The following is a 23,175-nucleotide window of genomic DNA, read 5'->3' as shown; positions in this document are numbered from 1 at the left end:
ATCTAACCCCTCTCACGGCTCCCCATTCTGTCTAGAATGAAGCATGAGCTCTGTTCCTGGCAGAGGAGGCCCTACGGCATTTGCCCCCCCTCCCTCCCTCACACCTCCTACGCTCCCAACACACTGCCAGTTTCCATTCCTCCCAACACGCCAAATTGGTCCCACTTCCCGGCCAGGAGGCTCTTTTCTTCGGCTATTTGTGTGGCCGGCTCCTTTTGGTCAGCAAAACTGTCACCTCCGACGAAAGGATTTCGTTCCTGCCCATACAGAGAAAAGAACCCGTCAGCTGCTGCTTAACACATTGGCTTCACCGCGGGGTGTGTGTGTCCTAGGTCGCCGTTTATGTATCCTTCAGCTTGTTTGTATGCTGTCCTTCAAAACTCCCGGCTTTAGCCACTGGATGGAGCCAGTGTGACCTTTCCCAACCTCCCGGCCTTTGTGCACGCTGGGCGATTCTGCCACGCGTCCCGTCTTCCTGTTCAATTACACCTGTAAACCCGACGCTGCCCTTCGGGTTCAAGACACCAAATTCCCGCCTGCCAGAATTTTCCTCAGTTGGGCAGTTCCCCTCCCCATCATAAGGAAAATGGTTTTCGAAGCCTCGGGCATGACGGTCTCTGTAGAACCAAGTAGACACCTGCTCCACACCACAGCCCTCGAGGCGTAGAGCCCCGGTGGGCGCGGCCATCTCAAAGCAGGGACCGCGCGGGCGCGGCCATCTTCCCTCCGCGCAGGCGCCGCGGCCCCGCCGCGTTCGCGTGGGGCCAGGGGGAGGGGGGCGGGAGGGGGACGGGTGTTGACTATTGGCGGACGCGGGCTCAAAGCCCCCACTGAGCGTGCGCACATCCAACCGCTGCAACACTGTAGGTTGCGGAGCCTGAGTTGGTCCTGAAGCGGAAGTGCTTCTTGGGGCCAGTTCTTGCACTGGTCTCTGCAATGAGCAGAAAATCTATTGTCGAGAGGGTGAGAGAGAGAGAGAGAGAGAGAGAGAGGGGTTGAGAGGACGAGTGCTAGAGGTGATGGGCGGAGTGATGGGGAGTTCGGGGGGAACGAAAGAAGGGGGATTTTGGGGGGGTCATTGATGGTGGGACTTGTGGGGTGAGTGATGGGAGACCGAATGACGATCTCTGGGCACGATGGTGGACAAAGTTATGGGACTAGTCAGGGTTGAGTGGGGCTTGTTAAACGTTGACTTTTACACATTTTCCAGCACAGTGACCTGCGCTAAGGGTTCATACGCACTCCTCAGGCCCCTCCTTAGGCGCCCCCCGCCTCTCCCCGTGCCCCTCTCCCATTGCCCGCGCCCCAGGGTAGGGGCCTGATGTGAATGCTTCAGCCGAAGTGAATCTGCACCCGAAGGCTTCCTTCTGGCTCCTGGGCAAGCCGGCCCCAGTGAGGTGAGGAGGAGGAAGAGGCACCTGAGAGGACTCATCTCCCGAGCTGAGAGCTTGGGACTTGGGAGGGGGGTGGGCGAGGCCTGGTGCTGCGGGGTCTGGGGGTGGATCATCAGGCTTAAAACGTCAGGAGGCTGATAGTTTTCCAAAAATTCAGTTTTCTTGGCGTTTAACAAATACTAGCGCATTTGAATTACAGATTAATTAAAAATAGTGCGAAGGAAAATCAAAAGGAATTCATTTTATCCCCCTTTGTCTATACATCCATTCTTAGACAGTTTTAGTGTTTTAGGGCTCTGGGGTTTTAAACATTTCACATAGAGTTTGTGGTGGGTTCCTGCGGTTTTATAACCTACCTTTTTTTTTTTCATTTAGAAGTTGACTGTGATTCAACTTAATTTATTCTGTGACGTGTTAAAAACTTTCATTTAGGTATGTGTACAGAAAAGTACACAGATGCTAAAGCATACAACAGTCTTTTAAATAGCTATGTAGCATTTCACCCCTTGTATTTCCTTATTAATCTTCTTATTTTGAGTCATACAGGATTAACTTTGGCATTCATAAAGTCGACGCTGAGATGAAGGTACTTACAGAGGAATTGTGATGCATTAGAGTACATTATTTCATTAAGGAAAATGCCTAGAAATACTATTTCTGGGTCAGTACACAAGTGTATACAGACAAAACCCTTTTGTGTTAGATGCTCACGTTTGGAAAAGAATCAAGAATACACAGGTGGTTGTTAAAAACCACACGGTTGCCCACACTTCCACAGAGTGGCCTCATGCCCAGCTTATGGGAGGGTATTCTTGGGCAGATAATTCTAGGCAGATAGTCCCGATGGGTTCTCTCATACTCTGTATACTTCTCCGTTCTTCCAGCTCAGCCTTCGCACGTCTCTGCCTTTTCCCAAGAAGAACAGGAAATGGCCAAACCCCAGGTAAGTATGTGGTCTGTTCCTTTTTTTTTTTTTTTTTTACCATGGATGTGATGAGCTTGGAGGAATTCCTGACATAAAATAGGAAATTATTTGTAAATAAGCATTGGGATCAGGAAAAACGAGAGACAGCAGCAAGGCCAAGTTAGAGTGTAGACATGTGGAGGACTTAGGGTGTGACTGGTACTAACATTGACTTACAGATGTCTCTTTGAGCCTCTGGCTGCCAGAGGGGTACTTAATTAGGAAGCTGGCTCACCTTGCTCATCAGGAGAGAGCACACCAAGTCCTCGGGGAAGTGGAGGTTTCCTGTAATTGCCTTCCATGGCATTTCTTTTCAGAGTCTTCCTGTGGATGGTGGAATTGTCTTTAAGCACAGCCTGGTGATAAATGCAGTCCCTGGTTTCCTGCTGATATTTCTTACAGCATTCCTCAGTGAGCTGGTGACATAACGTCAAGGTGTAATTTGGGAACGAAATGTCTTAGGGAACTGGCTTTTCTTGAAATCATTTTCCTGTAAGTTTATCAGTCAGACTTTGGATTCTCATTTGGCCAAGAGACAGAGTCTTGCAGATGTGCTTATAGCCACATCTTTTTTCTTTCAGTAAAAAAAAAAAATTAAATTAGTGCGCAGGAATATTGAATTTGTTGTCACTGCCCAGTACAATAAATATGAACCCATTTGGCGTTGTTAATATCAGTGCTGAGGCGAAGGTATTTCATGAATACAGATGGGTGTAACTAATCTATGGGATAGAGAATAGTTTCATCAGGCAAAAAAATGCCTTATGCTACTCCTTCATGGTTCTCTCCTTCCCCACTTGTAACCTCAGACAACCACAGATATGTTCTGCATCACTACAGTTTTTATCTTTTCCAGGATGTCATATAAAAGGAATCCTATGTATGTAACCTTTTTTTAAAAAATTAAATGTTCGTTGGAGATAATCGATTGATGTGCAGTTATAAAAATACAGAGACATCTCATGTATCCTTTACCTGTTTCCCCCAGTAGTACATCTTACAAAGCTATAGTAGAATGTCATGACCAGGATGTTGACTTTGCTGTGGTTAAGACAAGCCCCGGCACCACAGGGACCTCTTATGTTGCCCTTTTATAGCCAAATCCATCCCTTTTCTCTAATCCTCCCATTCTTAGCCTCCTAGGAATTACCACTCTCCATTTCTCAAATTTTTTTGTTTCAAGAATGAGATAAAAATCAAATCCTGGGGCGCCTGGGTGGTTCAGTGGGTTAAAGCCTCTGCCTTCAGCTCAGGTCATGATCCCAGGGTCCTGGGATCGAGCCCCATGTCGGGCTCTCTGCTCAGCAGGGAGCCTGCTTCCTCCTCTCTCTGTGCCTGCCTCTCTGCCTACTTGTGATCTCTCTCTGTCAAATAAATAAATAAAATCCTAAAAAAAAAATCGTACAGTATGTGATCTTTTGACACTGAGGATATTTTTACTCAGCATAATTCCCTGGAGATTCAGACAAGCTGTGTGTGTCAGGTCTTTTTATTGCTGGGTGGTATTCCATGATATTGATGCACCACAGCTTGTCTGTCCCTTCTTCTGTTGAAAGACATTGGAATTATTTCCAGTTTTTGACAGTTACAAGTAACACTACTTTAAACCTTCATACACGGGTTTTTGTGTAAACATCGGTTTTCATTTCTCTAGAATAAATATTGGATTGCTGGGTCACATGATAAGTGTGTGTTTAACTTTTTAAGACTCTGCCAGATTGTCTTCCAGAATGGTTGAATCATTTTTCATTTCCACCAGCAATGTATAAGAATTCCAGTTGCTACGTTATTGTCAGCACTTGGTATTGTCAGAATTTTTAATTTTAGTCATTGTGGCAGTATAGTTGGTATCTCATCATGGCTTTAATTTGGGTTTCACTAATAGCCAATTATGTTCAAGGTCTTTAGATACACTTATTTACTTTTTGTATATCCTCTTTGATGAAGTGTTCAATCCGCTTTTCTGCCCATTTAAAATTAGATTGTTTTCTCACTACTGAGCTTTGAGAGTTCTTTATGTATTCTGTGTGCAAGTTCTTTGCTGGATACATAGTTTGTGTGGTTTGCAAGTCCTTTGCTGGATACATAGTTTGTGTGGTTTGTCTTTTTATTCTCTAAACAGTGTATTCACAGAGAAAGAATTTTTAATTTTGAAAATGTCCTGTGTATGAATTATTTCCTTTATGGATGGTGATTTTGGTGTCATGGTTAAGAACTCTTTGCTGGATCCTTATGTCATGAAGATTTTTTTCGATTCTGTAAGTTTCATAGTTTTAGCTTTTACATTTAGACCTGTGATCTCTTTTGCATTAATTTTTATATAAGGGGTGAGAAGTAGGTTGAGGGTTATTATTTTGCATGTGGAATTCCATTTGTTCCAACCCCATTTGTCCAAAGGATCATTTTTCTCCTTTGAATTGCTTTTGCAGGTTCGTCATAAATCAGTCGGCCATATTTGTGGATTTCTGGACTCTACTCTGTTCTGTTGATCTATGTATCTAATCCTCTGCCAGTCCCACACTTTTTTTTACACTTTTATTTAAATTCCAGTTAGTTAGCATACAGCTGTTTCCATAATTTGGCTATCATAGATAATGCTGCTATAAACACTGGGGTCTGTATGCCTTTGAATTAGTACTTTTGTATTCTTTGGGTAAGTACCTAGCAGTGTGATTGCTGGGTTGTAGGGTAGCTCTATTTTTAACTTTTTGAGGAACCTCCATACTGTTTCCAGTGTGGCTGCACCAGTTTGCATCCCCACCAACAGTACGAGAGGGTTCCCCTTTCTCCACATTTTCCACAACATCTGTTGTTTCTTATGTTGTTGATTTTACCCATTCAGACAGGAGTGATGTGATAACTCATTGCAGTTTGGATTTGCATTTCGCTGAGTGATGTTGAACATCTTCTCATGTGTCTGTTGGCCATCTGGATGTCTTCTTTGGAGAAATGTCTATTCATGTCTTCTGCCCATTTTTAACTTTTTTAAAAAGATTGATTTATTTTCATGCTTTACAGGTGTTTTATTTCCTGAAGCTGATGTCACTGCAAGCTGCTTTTCCGTTTTAAGTAAAACACTCAAATTGTTGATAGGATTTGCTGGTGGCGCGGGGTTTGTAGTGACCCCTGCACATTGTTTCAAAATTGGATCGTACTGCACTGGGACACTCAGGTCCATTTCAGGAATCTTTTCTTAAATTACTTACTTCAGTAGTCACTGGTATTCTGGGGAAAAAAATTGGAAAGTTTCTGTTTGTATTTTATTGTAGTTTATAATAAATCAAATTATTTTTTATTAGTTTCTGAGGTAGAATTTAGTGATTCATGGGTTGAGTACAATACCCAGTGCTCATTCCATCAAGTGCCCTCCTTCATGCCCATCACCCGGTTGCCCCGTCCCCTACCCACTTCCCCTCCAGCAACCCTCAAGTTTGTTTCCTAGAGTTTATCGCCTCTTATGGTTTGCCTCCCTCTCAATTTTCATCTCGTTTTTTTTCCCCCTCCCTTCCCCTATGTTCATCTGTTTCATTTCTTAAATTCCAAATATGAGTGAAGTCATATGGTATCTGTCTTTCTCTGACTTATTTTGCTTAGAATAATACGTTCCATCCACGTCTTTGCAAATGGCAAGATTTTATTCTTTTTGATGGCTGAGTAATATTCCACTATATATACTCACTCAGTCTCTGTGCTGAGCTTGGAGTCTGACGTGGGGCTTGATCTCACGACCCTGGAATCACAACCTGAGCCAAAACCAAGAGTCAGACTATTGACAAACTGTGCCATTCAGGCATCCGTTCCATCCATTTTTTAATTGCATTATTTGTTTTTGGGGTGTTGAGTTTTATAATTTCCTTAGATGTTTTGGATACTAACCCTTTTTGAGATATGTCATTTGCAAATATCTTCTCTTGTTCTGTAGGTTGCTTTTTTAGTTTTGGTGGTTGTTTCCTTCACTGTGTAGAAGACTTTTGTTTTGATTTAGTCCCAATAGTTTACTTTTGTTTTTGTCTTCCTTGCCTCAGGAGACAGATCTAGAAAGAAGATGCTTCTACCCATGGCAAGAAGTTACTGCTGGTGTTCTCTTCCACAGTTTTTATGGTTTCACATCTCACATTTAGGTCTTTCATCCATTTTTAATTTATTTTTCTGTGTGGTGTAAGTAAGTGATCCAGTTTCTTTTTTTTTTTTTTAAGATTTTATTTATTTATTTGACAGACAGAGATCACAAGTAGGCAGAGAGGCAGACAGAGAGAGAGAGAGGGAAGCAGACTCCCTGCTGAGCAGAGAGCCCGATGCGGGACTCGATCCCAGGACCCTGAGATCACGACCTGAGCCGAAGGCAGAGGCTTAGCCCACTGAGCCACCCAGGCGCCCCTCTTCTTTTTTTTTTTTTTTTTGAAAGTTGCTGTTCAGTTTTCCCAACACCATTTGTTGAAGAGACATTCTTTTCCCACTGGGTATTCTTCCTGCTTTGTCCAGAATTAATTGACTGATAGTTGTGGATACATTTTGGGGGTTTCTTGTCTGTTCTGTTGACCTATGTGTCTATTTTTGTGCCAGTATCATGCTGTTTTGATTAGTACAGCTTTGTAATATAACTGGCAGTCTGGAATTGTGATGCCTCCAGCTTTGCTTTCCTTTTTCAGGGTTGCTTTGGCTATTTGGGGTCTTTTATGGCTCTACAGACATTTTTGGATTGTTTGTTCTAGCTCTGTGAAACATGCTGGTGGTATTTTGATAGGGATTGCTTTAAATGTCCAGATTGAGCTTCGAATAGTATAGACAGTTTAACAATATTTGCTTTTCCAATCCATGAGCACAGAATGTCTTTGCATTTCTTTTTTTAAAGATTTTATTTAAATTATTTTGAGAGACAGTGAGAGGTAGGGAGAGAATAGGGGGGAGAGGGAGAGGGAGAGAGAGAATCTCAAGCAGACTCCATGCTGAGTGTGAAGGCCGATGGGGGGCTTGATCTTACCACCATCAATATCATGACCTGAGCTGAAACCAAGAGTCCAATGCCTAGCTGACTAAGCCACCCAGGTACCCATCTTTCCATTTCTTTGTGTCATCCTCAATTTCTTTTATCAGTGTTTTATTTTCAGAGTACAGGTCTTTTATCTCCTTAGCTAGGTTTGTTCCTAGGTATTTTACTGATTTGGGTGCCATTGTAAATGGGATTGGTTTCCTTTTTAAAAAAAAAAATTATTTGAGAGAGAGAGAATGCAGGAGAGCAGAAGCAGTGGAGATGGAGAAGCAGGCTGCCCATGGAGCAGCGAGCCCGATGCGGGGCTCAATCCCAGCACCCTGGCATCATGAGCTGAGCCGAAGGCAGATGCTTAACTGACTGAGCCACCCAGGTGCCCCTGGGATTGATTCATTAATTTTTTTTTCTGCTGCTTCATTATCGGTAAATAGAAATGCAGCAGATTTCTGTACATTGCTTTTGTATCCTGTGACTTTACTGAATTTGTGTATCAGTTCTAGCAGTTTTTTGGTGGAGTCTTTTGGGTTTTCTATGTACAGTACCATGTCATCTGCAAGTAGTGAGATTTTTTAGTTTTTCCTTGCCTATTTGGATACTTTTTATATCTTTTTGTTCTCTGATTGCAATGACTAGGACTTCCAGTACTCAGGTAAATAAAAGTGGTGAGACTGGATATCCCTGTCTTGTTCCTGACTGTAGAAGAGGAGCTCTCAGTTTTTCCTCATTGAGTATGATGCTAGCTGTGGGTTTTTCATATATGGCCTTTATTATGTTGAAGTATGTTTCCTCTAAATCTACCTTGTTGAGAGTTTTTATCATGAGTGGATGTTGTACTTTGTCAGATGCTTTTTCTGCATCTATTGCAATGACCATATGGTTTTTATCCTTTCTTTTATTAATGCGATATATCACATTGATTTGTGAATTTCGAACCACCCTTGCATCCCAGGAATAAATCCTACTTGATCGTGGTGAATGATTTTGTTAATGTATTGTTGGATTTGGTTTGCTGATATTTTATTGAGAATTTTTGCATCCATGTTCATCAGGGATATTGGCCTGTGGTTCTCTTTTTTAGTAGTTTTTTTTTTATCTGGTTTTGCTATCAGGGTAATGCTGCCTTCATAGAATGAATGTGGAGGTTTTCCTTCCTTTTCTATTTTTTGCAATAGTTTGAGAAGAATAGGTATTAACTCTTTAAATATTTGGTAGAATTTGCCTGTGAAGCCATCTTGCCCTGGACTTCTTAGTATATGTGCTGCTGAAGTGAGCACTCTGGACTTTTGTTCGTTGGAAGTTTTTGGATTACTGGTACAATTTCCTTGCTGGTTATGGGTCTGTTCAGGTTTTCTATTTCTTCATGTTTCAGTTTTGGTAGCTTTTATATGTTTGTAGGAATTTATCCATTTCTTTTTTTTTTTTTAAAGATTTTATTTATTTGACAGAGAGAGATCACAAGTAGACAGAGAGGCAGGCAGAGAGAGAGAGAGGGAAGCAGGAGAGGGAAGCAGGCTCCCTGCTGAGCAGAGAGCCCGATGCGGGACTCGATCCCAGGACCCTGAGATCATGACCTGAGCTGAAGGCAGCGGCTTAACCCACTGAGCCACCCAGGCGCCCGAATTTATCCATTTCTTCTAGGTTGTCCCAATTTGTTGGCATATAGTTTTTCATAATATTCTCTTATAATTATATTTCTGTGGTGTTGGTTGTGATCTCTCCTCTTTGCTTTGTGATTTTATCTATTTGGGTCCTTTCTCTTTTATTTTTGATAAGTTTGGCTAGAGGTTTATCAATTTTATTAATTTTTAAAAAGATTTTATTTAAGAGAGAGATAGCAAGCAAGCATGAGCAGAGGGAGGGGCAGTCGGAAAGGGAGAAGCAGAAGGCAGATGCTTATCCCACTGAGCCCCCGCCAGGCGCCCATCCCTAAATTTTATTAATTTTTTCAAAAAACCAGCTCATGGTTTCATTGATTTGTTCTGTTGTTTTTTAAAATTTCAGTATCATTTATTTGTCCTCTAATCTTTATTATTTTCTTCTTTCTGCTGGCTTTGGGCTTCATTTGTTGTTGTTGGTTTTTTTTTAAAGATTTTTATTTATTTATTTGAGAGAGAGACAGTGAGAGAGAGCATGAGCGAGGAGAAGGTCAGAGGGAGAAGCAGACTCCCCATGGAGTTGGGAGCCCCATGCGGGACTCGATCCCGGGACTCCGGGATCATGACCTGAGCTGAAGGCAGTCGTCCAACCGAGCCACCCAGGCGTCCCTCATTTGTTGTTTTTTTACCTAGTTCCTTTAGTTGTAATGTTAGGTTGTTAGTTGAGATTTTTTTCTTGCTTCTTGAGGTAGGCCTCTATTGGTATATACTTCCTTCTTAGGTCTGCTTTTGCTGTGTTCCAAAGGTTTTGGACCATCGTGTTTTAATTTTCACTTGTTTCTGTGTATTTTTTAATTTCTTCTTTGATTTCCTGATTGACCCATTCACTGTTTGGTAGCATATTGTTTAACCTCCACGTGTTTGCGGGATTTTTTCTTGTAGTTGACTTCAAGTTTCATAACGCTGTGGTCAGAGAAGGTGCATGGTGTGACTTTAGTCTTTTTGTATTTGTTAAGATCTGTTTTTGTGACCTAATCTGTGTTTTATTCTGGAGAATGTCCTGTGTGTACTTGAAAAGAATGTATTCTGCTGTTTTAGGATAGAATGTTCTGCATGTATCTAAGTCCATCTGGTCCACTGTGTCATTCAAAGCTGTTGTTTCCTTGTTTATTTTCTGTCCCTTGATGTAAGTGGTGGGGTGTTACTATCCTCTACCATTTTGTATTGTTATCAGTTAGTTTTTTTATGTTTGTTATTAATTGTTTTATATATTTGGGTGCTCCCAGGTTGGGTGCATAAATACTTTCAATTTTTATATCTTCTTCTTAGATTGTCCCTTTTATTATGATACAGTGCACTTCTTTGTCTCCTGTTGCAGTCTGTTTGAAAGTCTGGTTTGTCCAATATATGTAGTTACTCTGGCTTTCTTTTGACATCCATTTGCCTGATAAATTTTTCTCTATCCCTTCACTTTCGATCTGTGGATGTCTTGAAGTGTAAAATGATTCCCTTGGGTGGAGTGCCTGGTTAGCTCAGACAGTGGCCATGTGACTTTTGATGTCAGGGTTGTGAGTTTGAGCCCCACGCTGGATGTAGAGATTACTTAAAAAACTAAAAAGTAGAATAAAATGAATCTCTTATAGGTGACATATTGAAGGGTCTTGTTTTTTTTTTAATCCATTCTGACACCCTGTGTCTTTGGATTGGCGCATTTAGTCCATTTACAGTCAGAGCAATTATTGATCGATAGGCATTTATTGCCATTTTATTTCTTGTTTTGTTATTTCTGGAGATTTTCTCTGTGCCTTTCTTGCCTTCGTCACTTTTGGTCTTTCCTTTCCAGAGTCCCCTTTAATACTTCTTGCAGGGCTGGTTTGGTGGTCATGGACTCCCTGAGATTTTGTTTGTCTGGGACACTTGTTATCTCTCATTCTACTCCGAATGCTAGCCTTGCTTCGTAGAGTACTCTTGGTGCAGAGTTTTCCAGTCAGCACTTGGAATAGATCATGCCACTCCCTGCTGACTTGCCAAGTTTCTTTTGATAAATCTGCAGCTAGCCTTATGGACCTTAACCTTGTACGTTAAGGACTAATTTTTTTAAAGATTTTATTTTGTTAATTTGACCGAGAGGGAACACAAGCAGGGGGAGTGGGAGAGGGAGAAGCAGGCTTCCTGCAGAGCAGGGAGCCTGACACGGGGCTCGATCCCAGGACCCTGGGATCAGGACCTGAGCCAAAGGCAGACATTTAATGACTGAGCCACCGAAGGGCTCCAAGGACTAATTTCTTTAAGAGTTTATTTTTTAAGTCATCTCTGTACCCAGCGTGGGGCTCAAACCCACAATCCCGAGATAAGGAGTCACATGCTCTACTGAATGAGCCAGTTGGGTGCCATTAAGGACTTCTTTTTATTTTACTGCTTTTTAGATTTTTTCTTTATCAGTATATTTCACAGACTCAATTACCATATGTCTTTGTGTTGGCCTGCTTTTGTTGATTTTGATGGGAGTTCTCTGTGCTTTGTGGATCTAGATGTCCGTTTCCATCCCCAGATTAGGGAAGTTTTTAGCTATTATTTCTCCAAATAAATTTTCTGCCTCCCCCCTTTTCTCTCCTTCTTCTGGGACTCCTATAATACAAATGTAATGTTTGATGGAGTCATTGAATTTCCTAAGTTTATTCTCTTGTTGCATAATTTCTCTCTCTCTTTTCTTCATCTTCATTACGTACTTTCTATTATTTTGTGTTTTAGGTCACTAATTCATTCCTTTGCTTCTTCTATCCTGCTGTTTGTTATATCAGGCGTGTTTCTAATCTTGTTTATTGTCCTTTTCATCTTTGGTCAATTCTTTTTTTTTTTAAGTTGACGCCCCAATGTGGGGCTTGAATTAATGACTCTGAGATCAAGACATGAGCTGAGAGTCAAACCAAAGGCAGACGCTTAAACTTCAGAGCCACCCAGGCACCCCTGATTGATTCTATTTTAATTCTTTTTTCTCTTTGGCAAGTGTCTCACTGATGTCTTCTATTCTTTTATCAAGCCCAGTGTGTATCCTTATGATGATTGCTTTAAATTCTCCATGAGGCATGTTACTTACATCCGTTTCGGTTAGATCTCTGACTGTGGCCTTGTTCTTTCATTTAGGATAGTTTCCTCTGTCTTCACATTTTATCTAAGTCTCTGCCTTTTTTTGTGTGTTAGAGAAGCCGTTTATGTCTCCTGCTTCTGAAAGTAATGAAGGGGCCATGTGATGCCCAGGGCCTGGCACTTCACAGAGGATCTCCTGTATGTGCTGTGTGTGCTCAGCTGTTGTGTGCTGGCCGCTCTTAAAAAATAAAATCATCTGCAGAGGCTCTTCTTGCCTGCTGTGGGCAGTGCTTGGTCCCTGGCCTGAATGTGGCGAGTTTGAACTAGATGTGCTGTGGTCTGCTTGTTAAATGAGACCTGTCACTGACCTCACTGGAACTGAGGCCCTGCAGAGAGGACTCCCTGGTCAGGCGATGTGGTGTGGACAGGGGTTTCTGCTGGTCTCTGGGGGAGGGGCCTGCCATGCTAGGACTGAGCAGGGCTGTTCCACCTGTGTGCGGGGGCGTAAAGCTTTGTGTAAACAAGTTAGGTAGCCAGTGTCAGTGTATGCCGCTTGCCACAGATGGCTCCGTGTATGCTGAGGGCTGGGGAATTGAAATGGCTCTGGCCAACTTCTTTGTTCCTGGGGAGGTGTCTCCATGAGGGTTGTCTCTCAGGCATGCACTCCAAGAAGAGTGAATAATCTCCCTACTATGTTCCCTGGGCCCTGAGCTTGTTTTTATGTATGTGTATGAAAGTGGTCCGGTTTCATCCTTTGGCATGCAGCTGCCCACTTTTCCTAGCACCCATTTATTTAAGACACTGTCTTTTCTCCATTGTTATATTGTTGCCTCCTTTGTTCTAGATAAATTGACCATATAAGCATGGGTTTATTTCTGGGTTCTCTATTTTGTTCCATTGATCTATGTGTGTGTTTTTGTCCAAGTACCATACTGTTTTGATTATTGTAGCTTTGTAGTATAGTTGAAAATCAAGGAGCATGATATCTAGCTTTGTTCTTTCTCAAGATTGCTATGTCTATGGGAGATGTTTTGTGGTTCCATATAAACTTTGGTATTATTTGTTACAGTTCTGTGAAAAATTCCTGTGGTATTTTGATAGGGATTGTGTTAAATCTGTAGATTGCTTTAGCCACAGCATTTACACAGTATTATTTCTTTTAGTCTGTGAGCGTGGTATCTTTCCATTTGTGTCATCTTTGGTTTCTTTCATCAGTGGTTCATGGTTTTCAGAATAAATGTCTTTCATGTCCTTGGTTAAATTTATTCCCAGGTATTTTAGGTTTTTTTTTTGATGTACTTGTAAATCTGATTGTTTTTTTAAATCTCTTTCTGATAGTTTTGGTGTTAGTGTATAGATACACAACAGATTTCTGTGTAGTAATTTTGTGTTCTGCAACTTCACTGAATTTATTCCAATAGTTTTTTGGTGGAGTCTTTAAGGTTTTTTTTTTTCAATAGAATATTATGTCATTTGCAAATAGTGACAGTTTTCCTTCTTCCCATTTAGATGCCTTTTCTTTCTTTTTTTTTCTGCATAGTTACTGTGGCTAGGACTTCAAGTACTATGTTGAATAAAAGTGATCAGTGGACATCCTTATGTTGTTTCTGATCTTAGAGGAAAGGCTTTCTTTCACCTTTTCACTGTTGAGTATGATACTAGGTGTGAGTTTGTCATATATGGCCTTTATTGTGTTGACATACCTTCTCTGTATACCCACTTTGTTGAGAGTTTTTATCATAAATGAATGTTAAATTTTGTCAGTGCTTTTGGTGTATCTCATTGATTGATTTGTGGATGTTAAACCATTAATTCCAAGTGGAATTAATTACTTGGTCATGGGGTGTGATCCTTTTAATGTTTTATTGAATTTGGTTTGCTAATATTTAGTTGAGGACTTTTGCATCTAGGTTTATCAGGGATATTGGCCTGTAATTTTCTTTGTAGTGTCTTTGGTTTTGGGATGAGGGTAATGCTGGCTTTGTATAATGAGTTTGGAAGTGTTCCTTCTTCTTTAAGAATTGGCATAATTTGAGAAAGCCAACTTGACCTGGACTTTTGTTCTTTGGGAGTTTTTTGGTTACTGATTCAGTTTCATTCTTAGTAATTGGTCTTCAGATTTTGTGGTTCTTCATGATTCAGTCTTGGAAGATTGTATGTTTCTAGGAGTTTATCCATTTTCTTTCTAGGTTGTCAAATTTGTTGATGTGTAGTTGTTGATAGTATTCTCTTACAATCTTTGTATTTCTTTTTTTTTAAGATTTTATTTATTTATTTGACAGACAAAGATCACAAGTAGGCAGAGAGGCAGGCAGAGAGAGAAGGGGGAGAGCAGGCTCCCTGCCAAACAGGGAGCCCGATGCGGGGCTTGATCCCAGGACCCTGGGATCATGACCTAAGCTGAAGGCAGAGGCTTTAACCGCTGGGCCACCCACATGCCCCCAATTCTTTGTATTTCTATGGTATTGGTTGTAATTTCTCCTCATTTGTTTCTGATTTTATTTATTTGGGCTCTTTTTTTTTCTAGACTCTGGCTAAAAGTTTGTTGATTATCTTTTCAAAGAACCAGCTCTTATTTATTGATGTTTTCTATTGCGCTTTTAGTCTCTATTTCATTTATTTCCATTCTGATCTTTACTCTTTCCCTTTTTCTACTAACTTTGGGCTTTGTTATTCTTTCTTTATTTCCTTGCGTATTAAAAGACAGATTGTTTATTTGACGTTTTTCTTGTTTCCTGAGGTAAGCCTTTATTGCTATGAACTTCTCTCTCAGAATTACTTTTGCTGTGTCCCAAAGATTTTGGAACATTGTGTTTCCATTTCATTTGTGTCACGTTATCTCTCTTTTTAAGATTTTTATTTACTTGTTTTAGAGAGAGAGAGAGAGAGAGTGCGTGTGAGTGCACAAGCAAGTGGGGGGAGGGGCAGGGAGAGAGGGAGAGAATCCTAAGCAGATTCCCCACTGAGCTCAGAGCCTGACTTGAGGCCTAGTCACGAGACCCTGAAATCATGACCTGAGCTGAAACCAAGAGTTGGACACTTAACTGAATGAGCCACCTAGGCACTCCCATGTTACCTTTTGATTTCTTTTCAGTTTCTTGATTGGTTGTTTAATAGCATATTGTCAGACTGGTTTTGTGATCTAACATGTGGTCCATCCTGGAGAATGTTCCCTATGCATTCAAGAATGTGTATTCTCCTGTTTTTGGATGGGGTGTTCTGTATATATCTATTAGATTCATCTAGTCTAATGTATTGTGTAAGGCCAGTGTTTTCTCACTGATTTTCTGTATGGATAATCTATCCATTGATGTAAGTGAGGTGTTGTAGTCCTTCACTATTACCGTATTGCTGTCTATTTCTGTTTATTTTTGTTAATATTTGTTACATGTATTTAGATACTCCTATGTTCAGTGCATAGACATTTACAAATTCCATATCCTCTTGTTGGATTGACCCCTTTATCATTGTGTCTTTTGTTATGGTCTTTGTTTTAAAGTCTAATTTGTCTGATACAAGTATTGCTACCCCAGGTCTCTTTTCATTTCCATTAAATGAAATATCCTTTTTCATCCCCTTCTTTCAGTCTGGGCATGTCTTTAGGTTTGCAGTGAGTCTTTTGTAGGCAGTATATAAAAGGGTTTTTTTCCCCATTCACCTACCCTATGTCTTTTGATTGGAACATTTAGCCCGTTTACATTTAATTATTGATAGGTATGTACTTACTGCCATTTTGTTAATTGTTTTCTGGCTGTTTTATAGTTCCTCTTTGTTTCTTCTTCTTTTTCTTCATTTGTGGTTTATTTTCTTCAATGTTATGTTTAGATTCCTTTCTATGTATTTACTGAAATTTTTTTCTTCATGGGTACTGTTAGGTTCACATATAACATGTATGTAACAGTCATTTTTAAGTAGACAGTAGTTTAATTTTGAACACATTCAAAAGCAAAGCTTTATATTTTTACTCTTTCCCCCAAATTTTAGATTTTTTTAAAAGATTTTATTTATTTATTTGACAGACAGAGATCACAAGTAGGCAGAGAGGCAGGCAGAGAGAGAGGTGGAGGCAGGCTCCCTGCGGAGCAGAGAGCCCGATGCGGGGCTCGATCCCAGGACCCTGGGATCGTGACCTGAGCTGAAGGCAGAGGCTTAACCCACTGAGCCACCTAGGCGCCCCGCAAATTTTAGATTTTTGATGATACATTTTGTATCTTTTTATTTCATGTATCCCTTAATTATTTTTTTAATTTTATTTTTAAGTAATCTCTACACACACCGTGGGGCTTGAATTCACAACCCCAAGATGAAGAATCAAATACTCTACTGACTGAGCCAGCCAGGTGCCCCTAATTATTTTACTGTCAGTTAATTTTACTATTTCTGTCTTTTACCCTTCATACTTGCTTTATAAGTGGTTGACCCACTGTCTTTGATTTTTACTTACCTTTTCAAGTGAGAGTTTTACTTTCGTATGTTTATTTTATTATTATTATTTTTAAAGATTTATGTATTGGTGGGGGGAGAGAAAGAGAGAGGAGGGGCAGCAAGAGAGAGCCATCACACAGACTCCCTCCTCAGAGTAGAGCCAGACATGGGGCTTTATCCCAGGACCCCAAGATCACGACCTGAGCTGAAATCAAGAGTTGGATGCCTAACCAACTGAGCCACCCAGGCGCCCCCCCCCCCTTTAAATATTAATTACTGCCTTTTCTTCATAGCTTAGAGAAGTCCCTGTAACATTTCTTGTAAGGCCAGTTTAGTGGTGATGAGCTCTGTTTTTAAGATTTTGCTTATCTGAAAAACTCTTAATTTGTCCTTCAATTCTGAATGATAACCTTGCTGGGTAGAGAATTCCTGGCTCGCAGTTTTTCCCTTTCCACACTTTGAATATGTCATCCCACTCCCTTCTGGTCTAAATGTTTCTGCTGAAAAATCTGACAGACTTTTGGGGTTTCCTTTGTAATACTTGGCTTTTCTCTTTCTGCTTTTAACATTTTCTCTGTATTTTTATCTTTAACCATTTTTTAAAAAGAGTTTATTTATTTGACAGACAGAGATCACAAGTAGGCAGAGAGGCAGGCAGAGAGAGAGAGGAGGAAGCAGGCTCCCTACCGAGCAGAGAGCCCGATGCGGGGCTCGATCCCAGGACCTGGAGATCATGACCTGAGCCGAAGGCAGAGGCTTAACCCACTGAGCCAGCTAGGCGCCCCAACTTTAACCATTGTAATTATAATGTGTCTTGGAGTGTTTTCCCTTTGGGTTCATCCGATTTTGAACTCTGATTTTGAATTTCTGAAACAGATGTCTGTATCCTTCCCCAGGTTAGGGAGGTTTTCAGCTATTTCATCAAATAATTTTCTGATCCTTTCTCTCCTATCTTCTGGAACTCCTATAATGCTATTATTCTGTTTAATGTTGTGCCAGTGGTCTCTTAAGGTATCCTTACTCTTTTAGTTATTTTTTTTCTCTTTGATGCTCTTTCTGTATGTTTTCCATTGCTTCTCTGATTTGTGCTTCTATATAATCTCTTTTGCTTTTGAACCCTTCTGGTGCGTTTTACAGTTTAGTTATAACTTCTGTTTGGTACTTACATATTTTTCTTTTTTTTCCCCAAAAGACATTTATTAGAGAGAGAGAGTGTGTGTGCATGAGTTGGGGGAAGAGGCCAAGGGAGAGAGAGAAGCAGACTCCCTGCCCAGCAGGGACCCCGACACAGGGCTCAGTCCCAGGACCCTGAGATCATGACCTGAGCTGAACACAGATGCTTAACCTACTGTTCCACCTAGGTACCCACATATTTTTTTTCTTTTTGTTGAAGTTCTTTTTTTAAAAAAAAAGATTTTATTTATTTGTGACAGAGAACACGAGCAGAGGGAGAAGGCAGAGGGAGAGAGAGAAGCAGACTCCCCACTTAGCAGGGAGCCTGATGCTCCATCCAGGGACCCTGAGATCATGACCTGAGCTGAAGGCAGATGCTTAACTGACTGAGCCACCCAGGCGTCCCTCTTTGTTGAAGTTCTTATTGTGTTTGTCCTTTCTTCTCCTGAGATCAGTGAGCATCTTTATGACCATTACTTTGGATTCTGTATCAGGGAGTCTCCCTATCTCTCTTTCTTTCTTTTTTTTTTAAAAGATTTTATTTATTTATTTGACAGAGAGAGAGATCACAAGTAGGCAGAGAGGCAGGCAGAGAGAGAGAGGGAAGCAGGCTCTCTGCCGAGCAAAGAGCCCGACTCGGGGCTCGATCCCAGGATCCAGAGATCATGACCCGAGCTGAAGGCAGAGGCTTAACCCACTGAGCCACCCAGGTGCCCCATCCCTATCTCTATTTCATTAAGGTCTTTTTCTGAGGGTTTGCTGCTGCCTTTGGTTTGGAGAATATTCCTCTGTCTCCTCATTTTGCTTGTCTCTCTGTGTTTGTCTATATGTATTAGGTAAAACAGCGACCTCCCTCGGTCTTGAAGGAGCAGTCTTGTGTAGGAAATGTTCCGTGTGGCCCAAAAGTCTCCCTTGGCCACCAGAGCCTGGCACTCTGTGGGTGTCCCTTGTGTGGGCTCCATGTGCATGCCAGTGGTGATGGGGCCACGGCTGCTGTGTGGGGAGGGCAGGGCTCAGGGCCCTTGCCCAGCTCTGTTGTGGTTGGGCTGCTGCATGGGGAGAGTGGGATGCAAGCTGCTTTCCCTTTCCTTGTGGCCTGGTCTCTGCATGGGGAGGGCAGGGCTTAGGGCATTCACCCTGTCCATGTGCAGCTTAGCCACTGTGTGGGAAGGTGAGGCTCAGGGCACTGACCGGGCCTACTGGCATCTTGGCCACTGAGCAGGGACAATGGGGCTTGGGATGCTCACCTGTCCTCCCCATGGCTTGGTCTCTGTGAGGGTCACATGGTGCTTGGGTTGCTCACCCAGCTCTGTGGTGGCTCAGATGTCTTGCAGGGTGTGTGGGGGGCTAACCCAGCCCCGTTACAATGTGGGATGGGCAGAACATGCCCTCTGGTGCTGGTAGGCGCCCAAAATGGTGCCTGTCAGCTTCATCACCAGCAAATTAGGATGAGGTTGCAAAAATGTTGTTGGTCAGCACGTCCTTTCCCAGACAAAATCCTTGTAAGTTCTGTCTCTGTGGCAGCTGCTTGAAAATTAGTCAGTGTGTCTCTCTTCTTTATGGTCTAGGCGCTTTTCAGTCTGTTGCTTCTGTGCTGGATATCAGGGTGGGTGGGTTTTGCATGAGAGCCCTTGAAGAATCTCTTCAAGGGATCTCTCTGTTCCCGACATTCTCTGATTCTCCTGGCCTTAATCCCCATTGACTTTCAAAACCAAACATTTTGGGGGCTTTCTGGTGTGGGCCCCAGGGTCAGGGGTGCTGATGTGGGCCACAGTCCCTTTACTCTTTGAGTAGAGTACCATATTTTTGTGATCTCTTCCGATTGTGGGGTCGCCACTCCTGGTGTAGGGTCCCACGTGAGGTTCTGTCACTGCCTCTCCTGGCCTTCTCCTTGTGTCTCTTTGTCTTTTGTTGTGGAGGTGCTGCTGTTCATCTAGTTCTCAGGTCCTTTTTAGAGGAAAATTACTCTATATAGAGCTGTAAGTTTGTTGTGTCCGTGGAAGGAGGTGATTTCATGGTCTTCCCACAGGGCTGTCTGGAACTCCCATTGTGGTTTTAATTTGCACTTTCTTCAGGACTAATGATGTGTTGAATATCTTTCTGTGTGCTTATTTGTGATCTGTATGTTTTCTTTGGTTTAATATCTTTCTTCTGCCTTTTTTTTTTTAGTTATGAGAGCTCTTTATATATTCTCAATACAGTTTTTTTTGTTTTTTTTTTTTTTTTTTTTCTTTTTTTTTTTTTTTTTTTTTTTTTTTTTGCCAGAATGTGATTTGTAAATATTTTCTTTCATTCTGTGGCTTTTTCTTCTTTTAACAGTGTCTCTTGAATTTCACTCTCCCATCTAAGAAATATTTGACTAACCTAAGGTTAAAAAGATTTTCTCCTGTGTGAGTGTATTTTTTTTTTTAAAAGCCCCAACACAGGGCTTGGACGCATGACCCTGAGATCAAGACCTGAGCTGAGATCAAGAATTGGACGCTTAACTGACTGAGCCACCCAGGTGCCTCTCCTGTATCTTCTAGAAATTTTATAGGTTTAGATTTCACATTTAGGTCTGCGATCTGTTCTGTGTTTTGAGTTTTATATATGTTGGAAATATTTATTGGAATATTTTGTTTTTGCATATGTATATCCAATTGTTTCAGCACCATTTGTTGAAATGGGAACTCCCATTTTCCGTTTAATTGCCTTTGCACTTCTGCTGAAAATAATTTTGGGGGCGCCGGGGTGGCTCAGTGGGTTAAAGCCTCTGCCTTCAGCTAAGGTCATGATCCCAGGGTCCTGGGATCGAGCACCACATCGGGCTCTCTGCTCAGCGGGGAGCCTGCTTCCCTTCCTCTCTCTCTGCCTGCTGCTCTGCCTACTTGTGATCTCTGTCTGTCAAATAAATAAATAAAACCTTTAAAAAAATAATTTTTAAGTATAAATATATAAAGTACATTTAACTATACATGAAATGCAATTTATAAGTGTACAGCTTGGTACGTTATCACAGAGTGAACACACTTTCTAGTCACCCCCCCAGGTCAAGATTAGAAGAGGACGAGGACCTCCGAATTCCCACTCATGCCCTTTCCCAACCAGTACCACCCAAACCAGTACCACCCACAAAGGTAATTACTTGCCCGACTTTTATTTTTTTTAAGATTTCTTTATTTATTTATTTGACAGAGGGAGACACTAAGAGAGGGAACATAAGTAGGGAAAGTGAGAGAGGGAGAAACAGGCTTCCCGCGGAGCAGGGAGCCCGATGTAGGACTCAATCCCAGGACACTGGGATCATGACCTGAGCCAAAGGCAGATGCTTAACGACTGAGCCACCCAGGCGCCCTTGCCTGACTTTCAACATCATGGATTAGCCTTGCCTGTGCTCTTACTCTCTATATAAATAGAATCGTGTAGCATATACTCTTGTGTCTAGATTCTTCTGCTCTTCAGTACATCTGTGAGATTCATCTGTGTTACGCAGTTTGTAGTTCATTTATTTTCGTCACCACACAAGATCCCGTTGAATGACTGCCACAGTTTCCCTTTGTGTTGTTGAGGGACATCTGATTTTTTTCCCCTGATTTAGTTTTAGAAGTAGGGCTTCTGTGAACATCCCTGCACTCGTTTTCTAGAGCACGTGTGCATGATTTTCTTGAAGCTGTGTACCTAGAATTGCTGCGTTGTACCTCATGCAAATCACTAACTTTAGTAAACACTGTTAAACAACTTCCCCAAGCAGCTCTGCCAGTATTTATTCCTGCTAACTGTGGGAGTTCTCATTTCACCACGGTCTTATGCTATTTTTGGCTGCTTCATTATAACCTTTCTAGTGGGGGCACAGGAGTGTCTCAGCATGGCTTAAATTTTCCTTTACCTGAGTGCTAATCAGGTGGAGTACATTTTCTTATGTTCACAGGCCATTTGGATCTTGTTTTTAGTGAAGTACACATTCACATCTCTTCTCGGCTTTTTGGTGTTGTCTTTCTTCTCGATGTGCAGGGGTTTTATATGCACCAGAGAAGATCCCTTTATCAGTGTTGAATGTTGCAGATAATCTCCCCATTTCTTTTTTGCTTTTATTTAAATTGCAGTTAGTTAAGATACAGTGTATTATTAGTTTCAGGCGTACAGTATAGTGACTCAGCACGTCCATACAACACCCAGTGCTCATCATGACAAGCGCCCGCCTTAATCCCCTTCCCCTGTTTCACCCATCCCCCACCCTGTCCCCTGTGGTGACCATCAGTTTGTTCTTTACAGTCAAGAGTGTTTCTTGGCTTGACTCTTTTTCTCTTTTGTTTTCCCCTTTCCTCATTCATTCTGTTTCTTAAATTCTGCATATGAGTGAAGTCATATGGTATTTATTTTTCTTTGACGAACCTATTCCACTTAGCGTAATACTCTCTATCTCCATCCGCATTGCAAATGGCAAGATTTTGTTCTTTTTTATGGCTGAGTACTAGTCCATTGTATATATATAACACATCTTCTTTATCCATTCATCAGTCGATGGACACTGGGCTCTTTTTTTATAATTTGGCTATTGTTGATAATGGTGCTTTAAACATCAGGGTGCATGTATCCCTTCAAGTCAGTATCTTTTTTTTTTTAAGATTTTATTTATTTGACAGAGAGAGAAACAGCAAGAAAGGGAACACAAGCAGGGGCAGTGGGGGAGGGAGAAGCAGACTTCCCACCGAGCAGGGAGCCCGATGCGGGGCTCGATCCCAGGACCCTGGGATCACAACCTGAGCCAAAGGCAAACACTTAACCGACTGAGCCCCCCAGGTGCCCCTCAAGTCAGTATCTTTGAATCCTTTGGGTAAATAGCTAGTAGCAGAGTTGCTGGATTATAGGGTAGCTCTATTTTAACGTTTTTGAGGAACCTCCATACTGTTTTCCGGAGTGGTTGCCCCAGCTTGCATCCCTACTACCCTTTCTCCACATCCTCGCCAACACCTGTTGTTTTGTGTGTTCTTAATTTTAGCCATTCTGACAGGAGTGAGGTGGTGTCTATCTCATTGTGGTTTTGATTTGTATTTCCCTGACTGTTGTACTTTTAATCTTGTAACATTTACCAATCTTTTCCTTCATGAGTAGCACTTTCCACATCTTGTTTCAGAATTCTTTCCCTCCACCAAGACCATGAAGACATTTTCCTGTCCTGTTTTCTAGGCACCTCCTTGTGTTATCGCTCACATTAGATTGACAGTTCCTCTGTAGCGGATTCTTGTGTATGGCAAGTTAGTGGCTAAAGGTGATTTCCCCCCATAGATACCCAGTAATCCGTCCACATTTATTTGAAAAGGTCATCCCCCCCCTTCCAATGCCTTGCCATGTCAACTTTGTCATAACTCAGGTGTCCAGAGGGCATTTGGATTCTCTTTTTAGTCCTACTGGACTGTCCTTCCTTGTGCAAATACCACATCGTTGAACATACATTCTGTATACTTACGGAACAGTCCATATACTCGATGGATCAGACTTTCTGCTGGGGCTTGTGATTTCCCAACAAAGCAGGCGTCCGGTATTAAGTCATCATCACGAACTGGGAAC

At 41.7% G+C, this 23,175-nt stretch overlaps 1 protein-coding gene across 2 annotated transcripts in view; it reads left to right on the top strand.

Annotated features, from left to right (window-relative positions):
• Positions 1-23,175, top strand: part of LOC111150579 (zinc finger protein 182) — a 49,885-nt gene that overhangs the window by 15,362 nt on the left and 11,348 nt on the right. For both annotated transcript variants that reach the window (XM_022508078.1, XM_022508077.1), the window contains exons 6-9: positions 1,211-1,397; positions 1,941-1,980; positions 2,279-2,337; positions 20,657-20,744. In XM_022508078.1, coding sequence (XP_022363786.1) covers positions 1,975-1,980; positions 2,279-2,337; positions 20,657-20,744 — 153 coding nt within the window. In that variant the 5' untranslated portion in view covers positions 1,211-1,397; positions 1,941-1,974. The remainder of the gene's footprint in view (positions 1-1,210; positions 1,398-1,940; positions 1,981-2,278; positions 2,338-20,656; positions 20,745-23,175) is intronic.

The sequence above is a fragment of the Enhydra lutris genome, unplaced genomic scaffold (assembly GCF_002288905.1).
Source record: "Enhydra lutris kenyoni isolate GAN:26980312 unplaced genomic scaffold, ASM228890v2 scaffoldscaffold23, whole genome shotgun sequence".
Taxonomy (NCBI): Eukaryota; Metazoa; Chordata; class Mammalia; order Carnivora; family Mustelidae; genus Enhydra; species Enhydra lutris.
This window is presented reverse-complemented; position numbering and strand designations above follow the sequence as displayed.